Raw genomic sequence first — 17,520 nt, forward strand, 5'->3', positions numbered from 1 at the left:
TGACTGATCATCAGTAGTGCAGAGGTTTAAATTGGCTAATCAACCATCGCTGTGTTCAGATGACTGCTTATTAATAATTGCAAAAAAAAAACCCCATCAGGCCTGAAAACATGATACTGTAACGGGCGGATAGATTTGTGGATGCAACACATCTACTCCTTTTAAGGAAAATAGTTACCAACATAGCATTCCCTCTCCACCTTTCAATTCCCTTTCAGAGCAGACTGATATAACATGTATAGTTTTGGGGCGTCCATTTGAATTTGTGAAGGTTTTGCAGGTTAATGTGGTTACATAAAGCTTGTTTGTAAGTATGCTCTCTGTGGTTTTATGTTGTGTAAGACGACTCTCTCCAGACACTGCAAACTACTGAATGTGCAGCATATGTTGGTTCTTATGTAAATTGGTGTGTGCAGCCATGCATGCATGTCTCTGCTTGTATTTAGATTGGTAAGCATAATTATGGTTGGCATGGAGATGCTGTTACTTTTCTGCATTTATTATCCTTAAACCAGGGCAGGCCATATACAAAAATAACGTTTTTTTTATCATTATTATTATTTCAAGTTGAAATATATGTTTCATATAAATCATGAATCTCGTCTTTACATAATTTATTTTAGCTGTACAGTGAAGTGAATTTGGTTTTAATTAAATAAAACAAGCATCCCTTGTGCCAGTAAAATATTCAGTGTTCAATCTGTTCCATTCACGTTTTGGTACATTTTAGTGTAAATTCTAGAAGTTTCAAACATTCTCACTTCTGTTTGAGCTAAAATATCAAACACGTCCTCTCTTTAACCTTGAGTTCCCTCAGCAGGACATTCTCCCCCAGGAGCTGAAGGTTAGAAAAGCAAGATTTCTCAAGAACAGAATATTATATTTTAGCATCAGAAACTCAATCGATTGAAATTGGAAAGAAAAAAAATTGCAATGCAGGTGCAGTGATACGCAAGTCCACCCGGCATATGAATGGAGCCTTCATATGTTGCTAGTTAATAATGTAGAAATACCCAGTGGCTTCTGTTTGAGGGGCTGTGGAAAGCGTTGGCGAACAACCTGACTTGCACTGGTCCCAGCCCACCAGCCTCATGCATCACCGCTCTGCCGTCTCCATTCATCTCTACTGCTGATTCATCTGTGGAATTGCTTTTGCTGTGATGCAACACAAGGTGGAGGTCCGCTGCACACACAGGGGCTGCTCACCCCCGACCCGCCACATAAATCATACCCTGTAATAAAACTGACTGGTGCCGTTCTTTTTCCTCCCCTGACGTTTCCTCGCAGGGTCAAGGCGAAGAAAGGGGTGAACCTGCTGCAGACCAAATCCAAGAACACTCAGTGGAAGGTAGACTGGGAGGTGCAGTCCGGCGCCAAGCATTCCATCACCACCATCAATGTGAGCAAGAACAAGGCAGTGAAGCAGGGGTAAGTCAAAGTGTCTGCACTCTCCCAAGCTCCTCTGACACAAACACACTTATATCAGACCTGATAAGAGACTCAAGGTCAACAAATATGTCATAAACTATTGATTATAGTGAAGTTGGGAAAGTTTCTACCATTTTTGTAACAGTAAAATACCCCTTTAGGAAAAGGCACTGGCTGACAAAGTGCAGACAGTATTTTATAGGGCAAAGCTAAAAACTAGGACTGTCAACATTAACGCGCTTACATGCAATTAATCAAAAAATTTTATGCTATTAATATGACATAGCGCAGATTAATTGTACTACTATCTTGACCTAACAGCCTTTCTCGAATGGAGGGTTACTGAGGTCAAGCAGCACGTAATGATTCGACTCACGAGGAATGACAAACGACAGCAATGGATGAAGGTTTTCCGTGACGGCAGCATAAGTTGAACATTTTTCAGCTTTCTTGTATTGCGTCATGAGTCTGCATGTAAACATCTACATGGACGAGCTTGACATTTCACATGCACAGATTACACCGGTCACTTGGCTGGTTGAGGTCAAGCCACTGTCCTCATTGGACAAGTTCTAAAGAAACTGAATGCAGAGGAACAAAAACAAAATGACTTCCTTTAAAGCTTCCTGAATATAAAAGAATGGAAAACTGAGGATCATCAAACATGCTAGTTTGAGACAATAACACATTTTCTTAAAAATTGTATTAAAACCTTGGTGTGGTGGCAGTTTTTGACATGGGTGCTATGGGCAGGTGCCCAGGGTGGCATCAGAAAGGGGTGGGCAACCAAAACCTAGAAAATAAATGATGTTATCTGTCAGTTGTCCCCTGAACAAGTTTGCTACTACTTACATGTAGTGGAGGATGTTTTCCTCTAGTAGCTGGTCAGTACTGGTAGACTACATTACCTGCTTTCTGCTACAGAAAAAAACCAGATAAGTTCTTCCATTTTAAGTGTGATCAATCTGATTACATTTTTTAATTGAACCTTAACCTGTAGATATTTTTCTTGGATTCTTTAGATGTTCTGTTAAATGATTTGTTTATTAGGGAAAGTGAGGTGAATTTGATTAAAAATGGATATATGTTAACTTTTAAGCTCCTATATCTTTCTGAGACAAATCAAATCAGATTAGCTTTATTTTGGTACATTTTTGATGTTACAATAAAATGACATAAAATAAAACACTGTTTTACAAACCAATAATTTTCTAAATAATGAGGAGGCTGAATAAACTACATTATGTAGCTACATTGTTTGCTGTATCAGCTTCCTTTTTTTAGATTATCTACATTTTGCAAGAAGGTTTGGTTACCAGCATTGACTTTCTTTTTTTAAAGGACAATACGGCTGTCTACCCAGGGCGCCACTGTTTCAGTGGCACCTTAAACAAGTTGTCTATTGGTTATTTCAATTTTGCAGAACAAAATTATGAGCACAGATTTTGGTCAAAATATTATAAATAACACATATTCAATAAAATAGAATAATATTGAAACCTTTGATTTATTTCAGTAGCTTATTTCAGTAAGTGAACCATATCTAATCACATTTATTATGATTTTCTTCCTACAGCTCATGAAGACACAACCTTTAAGATTAGAATATTAAATCACATCAGTTAAACTGGCCAATCAGAATTGAGGTTTTGTTCCATTTACTCCCATTAAAATACCGATAAACTTTCTTGGATACATGTTTCTATTTTTACATTTTATCTGATTCAGAACAGCTCTATGTGAAACATTTCTTCAAATGTTAGTGGTTTTATTGTGGGTGTTGAATTCAAGTAAATAATCCCTTCTAAAAACATACAGAGACGGAACATCCATCACGTTTTACTCCTGGGGCTTTACAAGAGCAAAGGTTGGCTCCACCTCTGAGCTCCAGCCACTGAGGGGAAGCAACTAAAAATTAGCAACCATCTATCAAACTTTGCAGTGCATTCGGTTCATTAAGAACCGAAGCAATGGGAGTTTGACTGGAGACATTAGCAACGGCTGCTCCACATACCGGCATCCCCGCGGACGCCCTTATGGCCGGAAGAGGAGTCGCCGGAAGAAACAGAAAATGGCCCACCATTTCTCTCTTGTTTTTACCTTTCCTGCCATATTTGGTGACCCGTGTCTTGTAATCTTTGCCACCCTGTCAACATGTGGGAAATGTCCAGCAGGGGTCAAGCGTGGATGGGAGAACCGTGTGTCAAGGTGCATTTAGTCAAAAACTAAACCAGGTATGTGAACCTGAAAGGTAAATGACGATTATTCACCAAAATTCATGACACAAATCAGGTTTTAATGTTTTATTCTGATCAGACTGACTGAAAATTACTGTAAAGAAGTTAAAATGACCAATTTCTTTTGATATTTCAATGTAAAATTTTGTTAACAGTCTTTGCTTAAAAATATGGATGGACTTTCTGGCAAAATAGTGCAGGAGAATTTAGAAATGATTTCTATAATATTTCTTGTGTAGTCTCTGTACATTCACACCCATTGTAGCAAAAAGCCTTCATGTATTTTAGAATAGGAAGATATTATGTAAAAATATAATATAGAAAATAAAAGGATGCATATTCAGTGTAAAGACATGACAACAGAAAAGAATAAGAAACTGTGCCAAGGAAATTATAGCATAGAAAAATAATACTGTATTCTTTATTAAAGAATACAGTAGAAATATCCTTTCATAAATTCACTAAGGGGGAATTCAGGTGTAATAGCAGCATCAAGTATATAGGTTCACACCACAAGTACTGAAGAGTATATAAAAGATTAACAATAAAAGTAATAATGATAAACTGAACATAATTATAACAGAGATACCATGCAGTTATTAGAATAGAAATAGTTTTCATAAAATAAAGTAGCACACAGTTTAAAAAACATTATGAGGAGGTGGAAAAATAAGGAGCCAGAGGAATGGAAATGTATGAAATGAATTCTTGTATGGAAGGAATTTAATAAAATTTTTTATATTTAGTGTTTGTCTCTGAAGCTAAGGCTTCAAAATGAAGTAAATGTAATAATGTTTTTGTTTCTCACACCTGTCCTGTGTTTTGCATCTAAATTATTTGTATTACATTATTCCTCATTATAGTCTCCATATATTCTGAAGTTGTACAATATATTGTTTTTTTTATAATGCTATAATGCTTGTTAAGAGAAATTCAAATCCAAGTGGAATAGTTAATTAATGTCGGTACGAAGCGAGCGCTTGAAGCTGAAGTCAGATTCCTTGTTTTATCTTTGCTAATAAAACAGATTCTAATTGGTTTGGGTCCCATGTTGCTTAAATGTAGATGCTAACAATCCATCTCAGCTGTTAAATACTCCAGTTTAAAATGAAATAAGAAAATTTAAGGTTAAAATACAAACTTATGGCAGCAATAATGCAGCTTTACAGTCACTTCTAAGTGAAGTGAAAGTTTTAGTTCTTCTGCTAATTCTTTCATCATCGGTTTTTGCTCTGCACTTATTTTCCTACAATTCCTCCTCTTTTTTTAAAATTAAACTTTACTTAAGTGCTGGAACTATCCAGTGTACTTTGTCTTTTCCTGTATCCGTCCACCTGGAACAATCTCATTCTGTAATAGCAGCTGCTTGGTAACACCGCATGAACAAATGCATTATTGATCGCTGTCGGTGGGCTTGGGATAAATAATACTCTCCAAATCAGCCTGGTAATATCGCCATTGCACGCTGCGCAAAGAAAAAGTCGATCATTTAATAAGATTCTGGGATTTCTTTTTATTTTATTTATTTGCTTTAAGAACTCAGTGGGATAAAAGATAAAAAGTCATTTTGTAAAATGCTGGTGCTGACTGCCAACCACTGAGGAAATCTGAAACGGAGAAAATGTCTCTTTTGAAAGAGCACATTTTGCTCATTTGGACGTCTGTAATGTTCTTTTGAAGGATTTCAAACATGACTGAAAATGGTCTAATTTAGTGTCTTTAATTAAAAATGATGAGTGCTTTTCAAAAAAACATCCAAACAAAACTCTAGTGCTCGATTAATGTAATTTTTTTTAATAGATTTTATTTTTGGAAAATAGTGGTTTCCTTTTTTTTGGGGGTTTTTTTTTTTTTCTTTCTCCAATTAACTCCTTGGGTTTCCATTGATCAGAGTGATGTCACCATGCCCTGAGCCGCCATCTTGTTTCACAGGCGTGTTTTACAGCTTTTACTGTGTTTCATTGGGACTTTGGATTCAAGTTAACTCTGATGGTACATTAGAGCCTGGCTTTGTTTTTTATTTGCAATTACCAGAATAAAGTTTTAATTTTGCCATAAGTTATAACATTCACAGAATAAAGTAGTCATTTTAAGAGAAATCCAACATAAAAAGACAAAATAATTAAAATGAGGAATGTTGATCACCTTGTGCAGTGATACTTTGGTACATGTTTAACAGATAATAGGGATGGAAATATTTCCAACACATCAGTATGAAGTTATTGTCAGTAACAGAACTTTAAAACAACTGTGTATTTTGAAGAAAAGGACTACACAAACTGAGCTGGCTCCAGAAGCTTTTCTCTCATTAAAGCAAATTTTTCCCCCCCAGATTTTATTACTTTCTGATAAAAATTCATCTTTATTCTGCCAACACCATGACTGTATTCTCGTAACCGAACACAGATTCTCAGCAGGTTAAATTTTCCAGATTTCTCCGTCTTCACTGCTGTAGGGAAAATTAAGATCTTTTAAACCTGAATCTGAATACTATTGGTCTTCAGCGTAGACATCAGAAGAACCTCAGAAGCAAAAAACACTAAAGTAGAAGAGAAAAGGTTGTTAAATAGGCTCATAACTGAGCACATTATGGTCTATTCAAGAGCTCCATTTTCTTTGTTGAACCATTTTAACCTCTGCATACATCGTTTTTATTCTCCTGCTGTTGTCGGCCTGCAGCTCTTTGATCCATTGAACTCTCCCTGTAAATCAGTTCAAACAGACCTCTGATCAAAGTATAAAATCCTCCCCTCAGCTCTGAAAACCCCTCGAGCCTGCTTTTTAATATACACACTTTGTCCTTTGCACAATGTACATCGTTAACCTAATGGGAACAGAGCTCTGCTTTCTTGAGTCATGTTCGTTCCTTCTGCCCTTTGCTATGAAGTTATCCGTCTTTTTCTTCCCCCTTAGGTTGAATATTAATTTGTGTATTCATCACTTATCAAATCTGATTGTAGATCTGCACCAACGCTCTGACTGTTAGTGCAGAAGAGGCAGGTTAATTTATTGAAATATCACTTAGTGTTCCTTTTAGCAAAGGAGCAGGCAAGAGGAAACATACAGATTCACACAAAGATATAAAAATATTAATACAAAACAAAGAGACAGGAGCAACCTGAGAAAAGACCACTGGAGTATTAGCAGCAGTATGAGAAGAAATGTGACTAGAGTAACCTAAACAAATTCTAGCATTTTTTATGTTCATGAAAAGCAAACAGACTGTTTACAAGAAAATATAAATATTTCTATCTATGAATAATTAGGAATATTTATTTATAAATAAATATTTAAAAAGTTTATTTCAAACTTTTTTAATAAAAGCAAGAGTTAATTACTTAAAGGTCACATGGGTCTTACAATAGCAATAAATCTTTCTGAAAAGCTACTTCTAGGTTAGTTTTGTCTTCAAGTGAACTATAATATTTGCATGAGAAACTAGACAGAAATACTTGGTAAGATTCTGTGTTTTTTTGCAGTGTGTTTATTGTTGTGTTGCATTTGATTTTAGATTTTATTATCCCCAAGTTCTAGTGTTATCTGTTCTTCACAAAATTAAAGTTTATTGGTCTTTGAACTGGAACCAGAAAGTAGTCGTAAAACAATGTTACCGTTTATCCCAATAAATACTAGGCAAAATTGACCATGACAGCTTTAAAAAGTTTTAAAAGTTAAAGTAAAGCGGACTAAACGGGGTTGGTGTGAGTGCACTCTTGATGTCAGCTTTATGTGGATGTTTAAGTCGGCCTGCAGCAGGAATCATTTTCATGCTGAAAAAAACTCTTCACCTGGATAGAGGAGCTCTCCATCTCTCCCTCCCAGCTTACAGCCAGTCGGCCTCATATGGAGCGACTGTACCTGCGCTGCCTCCCCTCCGGTGGGCCGTGTTGATGACAGCTCCACCGACTCACAGACAGACAGCGGTGTTTGTTTTCAGTGAGTGATGTCGAGACAAATAGGCAGAGATCTCTTCATGATGTTCCAGGGAGAGAAACCCAGCGTAGGGGAGGATCTTACGGAGTTTGATCTCGCTTTCATTAAAAGCTTCACACGCCAAATTCAGGGGGCGGTCTCCTGCTTTTGTGAGCGAGCAGACAGCGAGCGCTTCAATCTCGGCAAAAGGTAACGTCTGGGCGGAACGACTCCCATCAGGAGCGGAGAGGGAACTAATTTGCCCCTTCACAACCGGCGAGACAGTTTAATGTTGGGCTTCTTGAACCCGGGATTATAGGACTGGAGTGCAGGCTTTTGATAACAGGTCGGCTTTCATCGCTCCTGTAACACCGGCGTGTTTTGCGATAGTAAAAATGAGGTGAACAAACAGAGAGGGTGGGGAGGTTTGCAAGGAAATGAGAAAAACCTACGAAGATGGAGTTGGAATCGAAAAGGAAACGAGAAACGGATGCAAAGATGGAGTTGAAATCAACAGTTTGACACCAAAACGTGTCAGGTGTCATTCTGGGCAACAAACCGAGTTGGAAGCCTCATATTAAATATTTTAGAAATAAAATGCAACAACTATTGGAATATTGTTTAAAATAAAACACAATGCATGTAAATACTCCTCCATGATTATGCAGTATTTGTCATATTGCTCAGAAAGTCACAAAAAGACGCTATTATGTCTTTTAATAAACTGATAATGTGAACCAACTGATATATCAAATACTTTAAAATTTAATAACATTGTGCATATAAAATACTGGACATGATTTATTAAGCATTGAACAAAAGTTTTCCTTCTGGAATTCAGAAATGATTTAATTTAGCAGTTACATTACTATAATTTAGGTAAGTATAGTTTTACCTAGATTATAGGTAAACTATAATTTACAAGGTTTGTTAATGGAACATGCTAAAAAAATAAGCAAAGAAAAATCTTGATGTGTTTCAGCATTTTTGTGAACTTTTCAATATATATGGACAGTAGATATATTTCATTATTGTAGAGTGGTGAGTCTAAGAATCGGTTTTGGCAAATATAAGCCTTGGATTCATCCTATTCCTTTATTGGTAAATTATTGATTTGTTAAATAATAGTTTTGTTTTCTTTTTTGTAATGTAAATTTACAAAAATAAAGTGAAACTGAAAATCTGAAATCGATTTGCACAGGTTTCTGTTGGTGGGACTCTAAAGGCGAGAGGGACAGACGTAGAACAGGATTAAAGAGCGCTGATTGTTTATCGACAAAAAGATCTGGGCATTTAAAACCAATCATTGGTTCATTTACGGTTTGACAACTTCTTTAAATGAGTAGATAAGGTGAACCAAACCAAAGCTCAGTCGTTTCATGCATAAAGGAGAAAAAAACCGGGTGAAATCAGCTTCTATTCACTCAGATCTACTGCAAAATATTAAAGAAGTCTGATTCATCTGAAGCCATAATACCTCAGAAAGACTGATTAAAATCCTAACCTTAAGCTTTTTAGTGCCGTTCTTACATCTAAAAAAAACTCAGCTTAATGTAATAAAGTAAGTACACCCTAGAACAAAAATGACATAAATTAGACATAGTCAGATATTAGGAGTGATGTTTTTTAATATCTATAGAGTATTTCTTCCTATGATGTAAATATTTCTTGTATTTTGACCTTAATATAAATGTGCACACTTCCTCTTTCCTGTCGCTTTGCTGCTAGAACACCTGAATCATTGTCAGGTATTGAGATTTTAGTCTAGTCAAATCCTTTCAGAATGAGCCATTTTTCGGCCTCCGTCACTTTAAATCCAAATAAACAGCTGCTGGCCACACCCTCCCAACTCAAAGTTTATGCTCACAAACTAATGCACAATTATACAACTGCTTTGAAAAGCAAAAGTGGTGCATCCTGCAAAACCAACAAGAATACATCAAGTGGTTTCTGAAGAGTGAATCAACAACAAAACTCTTGTCTTTTCCAGTAGCCATTGTACACTGCCTACAGCAGTAAAACCACTGAAAAAATGTGCTGCAGCTCAGCTTGCGTTGCTAAGTAACAGGCTTATATTAACTTTTAAATGTTTTCTGTTCAACAATATTGCTTATTATTACTCTACTTCATTTCCAGAAAGATCAGAGTTTCTTCCAGCAGTCTGCAGAGTTTTTTATCAAAAATGTTTTGACTGTGCTTTGTGTGTTTTCTTCTTTTTTATTGATCTGGCAGTGATGTGCTGGGGAACGTGGAGGTGATGCAGTTGGATTTTGAGATGGAGAACTTCACCAGCCTCTCGGTGACCAGGAGGATCAACTGGAACATCGACTACAAGGGACAGAACCCGGTGCCGGACTCAGAAAAGGTCGTGACGGAGCTCACAGTGGTGCAGCGGGACATTCAGGCCATCATCCCTCTGGCTATGGTGAGTAGGATTTTAAAAAACACTTCACACAAGGTCTGGAACTGGATTTTTATGATTATTCCCTTTATAAAGTTCAGAAAACTGAGTACAGGTAAATACAGAGAAGAAAATCTGTATTTCAAAACTGAAAGTATTTTATTAAATCCTAAGTTGAATTCAGTGAAATGGGATGAAATTTAAAAGCTGGCTGGGTTGACTGTGCGTCCCTGACCCCGATGAAATTAAATTGCTAGTTTTTACATAATCCTGATGAGAGAGACAGAAAAAACAACCTGCCTGTACAGGTTTAATTTTGAGTTTTTAAAATTAAAACCAGATGGCAAAAGGATAACAGATTTTTTCCCCCCTGTTTTTCATTGAAGCCATAAGCAGACCTGATCTCATCAGCCTTGATCTCACAATCCTTTTTACATTTGGGTAGCATGGAGATTATTAAAACATTTGCTTTTGATGATATCAAGGTATGGTGTTAATTTAAGGGTAATAAGTTGGCCTTTTAATATTCATTTTTACACCTTATTTCTTATTTAAAGTAAAACATTTAGTTGTTTTTCGTTTCCAACCATGTTTTGGTTTTATCTGCTCTTAGCAACCTGTGGGAAACAGTAAAGGTATCATATAGTTACCTGATTCATGCAGCAGAATTACTGTGTAAACTGCAGCCAGTCTTACTGTTACCTGTAATTATTCTGCAAATTACAGCTGAGTTGTTGAACTCTTATCCTACAGGAGGGATACACTAATATTAACAAAGACCTAAAGTGTGTTTTACAACCCAAACTATAGTGGTGCTGTTTTCTCTCCCTTCCAAAACACTCAACAGAGAATTACTGGGCATCTGAAAACCTAATGGATCCTGTTTTCATTCTGCACATAAAAGCCTTTAAAATTTGAAATTAATGTTTCTACATCAAAGTGTTTATGAAAATGTTTAATAAATATGGTCCAAAGCAGCCATATAAATTTTCTTTTCATAATTTTTTTCATTAACTAAATTGAAAACAACTTAAGCACAAATTACCAGTGTTATGCAGTTTTAAACCTTTATGTTTAAAACTGCATAACACATTAATCGCATATTAATTACACATTATTATTTATGTTTAATTGCATATTAGATATTATTATGCAATTAATATATAAAATGTTGATACTGTTTTACGTATTAATTGCATATTTAATCAATATTTTATTAATGTTAATTTAATAAAATAATATTAATAGCCTATGTAATCAAATTTATCATGCAGAATCTCTACCACTTCAGTTGCTCCTTAATCCAGCCATATTATTAAAATATATTTCTCTAAACTTGATGTTGGAAAGTAAGAAAGTCTAAATTTAAGACTTCATTTACTTTTGCCAGCAAACTATGGAGAGAAGTTCTTAAATCATAAGGAAAATATATGCAAACTCCTGGATTCGAAGAAGCTAAAAAATTCATTCTTGTTTCTAGTAAAAATAAATAACTTTATTTCTGACCAGCCTAAAATGAGACGTGTTTAGCTTGATATATTAGCAGACAGGGGACGTTGTCTTTTTACAGTGCCTGAAGACTTCTTGGCTTAACTGTATTTCATTGAATTAAATTGAAACAGGAAAATAAAATAAATAACAAAATGTAAAAGGCTTTGCTTGTTCTGCAGTTTTTCAAGGGTGAAATGATGAAACATAATAGTAATCAACACCTACGCTGATGACATGATGATAATTATGAGCCAACAAGTCCAAGTGTCCCCTGTATTTTCCTGGTACCAGGTAGTAATTACTGCAGGCAGTAAACAGATTAAGAAAACAAAAGGACATTAATCAAGCCAGAGACGTCGGGAGCGTCAGACTCCCCTCTGCCTTTTGCCCTAATCATCATAGATTTAAATTATTGTTTTGGCTGTAGTGACATTTTACTGCACTTGATAAATGATTATGAGGATTAGAGGCTTGTGTACAGTCGGGTTTCCTCTAGAGCACTTAGGTTTGGACAAAGGTCACGTCTGTAGACTGAGACTTCTCAGCAGGAGTGTTGAATTGATATGCAGCAATATAAATAATGCTAACAGTTTATTTGTGCGTAGCTGCAGTTCTTAAGGCCCAGTGCTGGGCTTGTCAGTGAGATAACTCCCAGTTGGCTGGTATTTGTTTGCATAATTAGATCTGCTCTGCATATGAAGCTCCATTAAATATACTTGAGCTCCAGTTATAATGTTGTGGATGGCCCATCTGCTGTAACATAAGGCTCACTTAAAGTTTCTTGTCCTCCCTTGACACTCGGGATTTGCATGCATATTGTGCCCAGATGTGTTGAGCAGCGCTGCAGAATGAGAAGAGATGGGTGCTTCCACCACTTTGTCTTGTGAAACAACTTCAGCTCCTGTCAGACTCTTGTTTTTGTTTCATAATTAGAAATGTTAGCACAGTTTTCAGTTCATGAGTTCAGCTCACACTGGAGTCTCTTCATTTAACGTCAACATTGCGGGTGAAAGATTTGCGCCCAGTATCTGCTGGAAATAAGATAAAATATTACAAGCTTGCAAATTGAAGAAAGTTATTAGAATTTCTTACATAATATGTGATAGTTTCCGCAATGGTTTCATTGGTCTTCTTGCTCGGGTTTTGATGGAATCTGTATTGAATTTAAAAAAATAAATAAATCTCAACATAAAAAAATTACGTTTCTCTCCCATTTACTCAGTTCATTACAGCCCCTAACCTAAAGTCCAGTTAAAGTACAAATCAAACCAAACATCTCTCTTGCCTTTTTATGCACTGATTTCTGTGTCTGGCTGAGTCCTGTTGGTTTGCATCATGGCTTCATCTTCAGATGCAGCATCTTTTGTTGAGTATCTTGAAAAAGCAACTTTAACTGAGAAGAAGTGTCAGTGTCCCGATGAGAAGCAACTAGTTTACCTTCCAGTGCTGTGCAAAACATCTTGAGACCTTGTTCATGTTTTGCTGTTCATAGCAATCAGCAAGACTTTCATGAAATCTTTTAATAGGTCCTTTCTGAAGCTTTCGTTTGAACTTTGCAATTTTGAACTTCTATAGTTTGGATCTTTTTATATCAGACATTTTTGTTCTAGTACAGTAATTAGCCATCACTGCGTCAGTTCGTTCATGCTTTGACAACCAATAATTAAAAGTAATTTTCCAACAGATAGTCGTATTTTAAGGACAGGTGTTTTATGGTTACAAAAAAAATATCAGAAGGTGGATGGATATAGAGTTACCTGATTGTTTTCAGAGAAACTTTGCTCTTTTAGGCCTTTTACGTTTGATGTGTGAATCATTTTTGCAAATAAAAATCCAAGTTGCAGAATGTGAATTTAAAAACGGCTCATACTGCTGCAAGTGTTTTCGGGTTTTGTTTCTAAAGACGAAAATCTTCTAATGAATCTTCTTCAGGAAAACAAAACATTTCGTGATTCTGAAGTTTGACCTTTTTCTTACTGTTAGGGATTTTCATCAAATGCACACATGTGATAACGACACAAAAATCTCTTATTCAAACTGAATTTTAGAGGATAAGTAATAATTCTGTATTACACTTATTACCTGTGTTACCACTGACCATATCAATGTGTAATTTATAACTAAGTTTGTAATTTTAAATTTTTTTATTAATCAAAACATTGGCGCTAGGATGAGGTGGCTTTTTTTGGCCATAAATTGGTTTATTTTTGTGAAACTGCAGTGGAAACACTTTTTCACATTACATAACATCTCATCTTGAACAACTTGTAATGTTGAAAAACAAAAGCCTTGTTGTTCTTAACGACTTATCGCATGAACAAATATATTCATGTGTGATTTTAATTGCCTTTCTTATTTAAAAGAAGTACTGCAATTGTAAAATTGTAATTTTTTTATATTTTACACTGGCGGAATGTAGTCAATTTTGCGCATATTGTAATGGACATTGTTACAATTCATTCATTATATTTTATTTCCCAATTTTAATCTCGCTTAAAATCAGTCTTCTTGCTCCTTATTTAAGAGAAACGTTTTGAAAAATACCGTAAGCATTTCTGCTTTTGTGCCCGAATAGCAACAGTCCTAGATATCGTCATCGCAATATTTCTAAAACGGCTCACTGCAGTAATCCTGCCACAAGACAAAGAGGCAAAAATTTGTTTGTCTCAAGAAGTTGGATTAACTTTCAGGACAGAAACATTGAATAAAACCTGCTCCTTCTAGGCAAAATCTGAAATAAAGTGAGGATTTTACTCTGTTACACAAAAGATGATTAAACATGTGACTTTGTTAGTTCCAGGTGTTACATTTGAACAGTTTACAGAGTAAGATCTCCAACATGTTGCTGTTTTTATTTGGCTTTTTACAAGAGCCAGGTCTGCTGTTCTGATGCGAGAGTGTAAAGTGTTGATTAGCCTTTTCTTCCATGATCAGTCGACAGTTTCATCTGAACAACATTTTATTTAAATATATGGACCATAACAAATATTCAGCGTTGCCCAAAACTGTCATAAATGTATCCATTTTTAAAGAGAGATAAAGGCGGTTTTGTACAAAACCATGAATAAAAAGATGTCCAGCTCCTGAATGGTTTTCTCTGGGTTTTCATCAAGTTTTAGGCTTTTCATTTTTCTGTTATGTCATTGAAAAGTATTTGGTGAAGAAGAAAAAACAAAGAAGAATGAAAAGTTAGAAATTTCTTATCTTGTTTTGAAGCAGATTGAAAGATGAACCCGGCCCTTTAAAGAGAAATGTTGTCTGTGTTGGTGTGAGACCATCTATCATACATCATCAGTGACTATGTGAGAAAACATTTTAACAAAGCAAAGTTTTTTCTGCCCAAGTTAAAACTTAAAACCTTTACAGATAAATCTTGTTTCTGAGATTTTTTTGGTTTTGTTGGGTTACAGTGGCTTACTGCTTATGAATTCACCCAACCAGCGTCTACAGAGGCTGAACTCTGCGTGTATCTTTGTTCTCCTTATATTCCTGCTAAATACTGGTCCCTATAAGTCTGCAGAGTTTTCTACTGCTTGGTTTTCACAACCCTCAGCTATGAATGTTCCCTTCTTTATTTTTTAAACATGAAAATACCGCAGCCAGGTTTGTGTTTGGGGCTTCATCACTGCATGGTTAAATCAGCTGCTATCAGCAGCAAAACACCTGACTTGGTTTTTTGCTTTGAAGAGGGAAAAAAATCCCAACAAGAAGGAGCCTGGTGAGTCGTGCATCACCTGTGGTAGTGGCAATGCTTAACGTTAAGACATCTACCCAATGTTTAGAATTTTTAATTTTTTTTAATTCATTGTTTCCCAGGCCGGTGAAGACAAAACCAGAAGTTATATGCTAATATACATCAGCCTTCATTCATAGACACACACAAACACGTCAGTGAAATGTACAGTTGAAGAGTTAATGTCTGACTAAAATATTTCGCCTCAGTACCCATCAAACAAAAAGCCAGAGGCCAGATGGAGCTGCTCGCTAATGGATTTCATTAAAAACGGGGACAATAACTGCAAGTAAATGACTCTTATCTCTGGGCAGAGTTTAGACAAAACAGGAAGTTTTCACAGAGAAACTGACTCCATTCTGCACAGTGTCTCCCAACAGGACAGAGGTTTGAAGCTAATCTTCTGCAAAGGCTTGAAAACAGATTAATGTATAAATGGTGTAAAATACTTTAAATGTTTGAGGTTTAGTCTAGACTCAATAACATAACAAAGGCACAAATTTGGCCTTTCTGCAGTGACATTTGATGTACACTGACACTTTTTCTGTCATTTCTTAAGGAGAAAAGAATTATTTTGTCTTAAAATATTTGTGGTGTAATTTTTTGCTGGGAAAGGATAAAATGCCAAAAAGTGAGGAAACCTGAGCTCTGTATAGTTAAAGACACTGAAGCAGCCAAGCTTAAATTAGTTCAGAACAGTATGTACCAAATCAACAAAGCCAGTTTTTGTACCTGCCAGGAATCTGGCTGCCTTTTGCAGACATGGTAATTACTGAAATGATAACTCTGTGCATTGATGACTGTTTTTTTCAGGTAAGCATAATTAGAGCTCCCATAGCAGCGTACATTTATGTGCAAAGTGTGCCGTGTGGTGAATGCGCTCCAGATGCCAAAACGGCGAGCGGAGCTTAGGAGGATGATCTCTCTCAATTAGGATTTTACCCCAGAGTCCAGTCTGTTACCCACACAAAATCCACTGCGGAAATTAGACAAATTTAAAAAAAGAAAGGCAAAAAGACAAAATCCTTTAATCCAGGAAGAAACTAAAAGATGCAGCTAAAGCTTAAAATTCAGCAGAAAGCCTCCTTCTGTAACTCTACTATCTGTTGGACATTCTTTCTTGATATAAGAAAGAAGAACCTGCTGACTAATATTGCACAGTGATCCAGAAAATGCTGAATCAGTAGTTGCTATGGTGACTATAGATAAAGTAAAAGTCACTTCAACAGTGACCTTTAGTGACTAACTTTTCTTCTAGTGAATGTTTATATGCTTTAAACTAAAGTGTTTTGCATTAGATATTATTTTTTATAGTGCTCATGTGATGTCACACTTCTGTGAACTTTGTAACTGAAAACAATCTTTGCAGGCAGTTGCTATGACAACAATAAACAAGCCACAAGCTAAGAACTAGCTTTCGCCTCTCTTCCAGCTTATAAATAGTATAAGTACATTACATTGTAATCAAGCAATCAAAAATGTACATTTTTGAGTATTTTACCCTCCTCTCTGTAATACTAAGATAAATACCAATGATATTTACTATAGTACTTACTGCCAAACTAGCAAAATTAGTTTAGCTAGCTTTCATCTGCAAGGTGAGACAGACATGTACAGTACCTGTATGTTTCTACGTAAACTTACTCTGCCAGTAAATGGAGCAGTTGGAATTGTAATTAAAATGCCAAAAAAAATACATATATGTTGCTGCTGGATTAGTTTCAACTTGACATTTTTGGCCCGTGTTTCAAAAAGTTTGGACACCCCTGCTGTAATGTATTTTACTCCATACATTACATATATGTAAACTTTCAAACTATAGATTGAAAGTTTACTCCCAGCTTGTAAATCCAACTCTTTACAAATGAATTTGCACATTTCTAGTTTTAAGAACTGCAAATAAATGCAAATTTATACTGTTAGACAGAGGTTGCAGTGATCCCAGAGTTGGGGGAGGTCGGCACAGTAAATATCAAGTGGGGGTCAAACAGAAAACCAACACAAACATCCCAAGTGTTGTGTAATGTTTGTTTTGTGTGTTAAATCATAATAAGTGCAGAGCTTGCGTAATTCTCCTCTGACTGTTAAACACTTCTTTGCCTTGCAGTTTAGATTAAACCCACGAGGGGAGAGATGCTACTGTACGCTCTGCAGACTCATTAAAACTGTAAAATGAGAGCTGCTCTGAAATTTAAATGTACTATTTTTAGTTTTTGGAGACTTTCATAAATTTAGACTGTCTCCTGGGTTTTCCCTTTGCCAAGAATGAGAAAACATATCCCCCCCAAAACTCATAAATAAGTAATGTGCATATATGT

The 17,520-nt window shown here is 35.9% G+C and overlaps 1 protein-coding gene across 3 annotated transcripts in view; it reads left to right on the forward strand.

The window, feature by feature from the left end:
* The window catches only part of tmem132e (transmembrane protein 132E), a 414,476-nt gene that overhangs the window by 344,149 nt on the left and 52,807 nt on the right, over nt 1-17,520 (forward strand). For all 3 annotated transcript variants that reach the window (XM_044140671.1, XM_044140672.1, XM_044140670.1), the window contains exons 3-4: nt 1,288-1,428; nt 9,810-10,002. In XM_044140671.1, coding sequence (XP_043996606.1) covers nt 1,288-1,428; nt 9,810-10,002 — 334 coding nt within the window. The remainder of the gene's footprint in view (nt 1-1,287; nt 1,429-9,809; nt 10,003-17,520) is intronic.

Source organism: Gambusia affinis, linkage group LG15 (genome assembly GCF_019740435.1).
Source record: "Gambusia affinis linkage group LG15, SWU_Gaff_1.0, whole genome shotgun sequence".
Classification (NCBI taxonomy): domain Eukaryota; kingdom Metazoa; phylum Chordata; class Actinopteri; order Cyprinodontiformes; family Poeciliidae; genus Gambusia; species Gambusia affinis.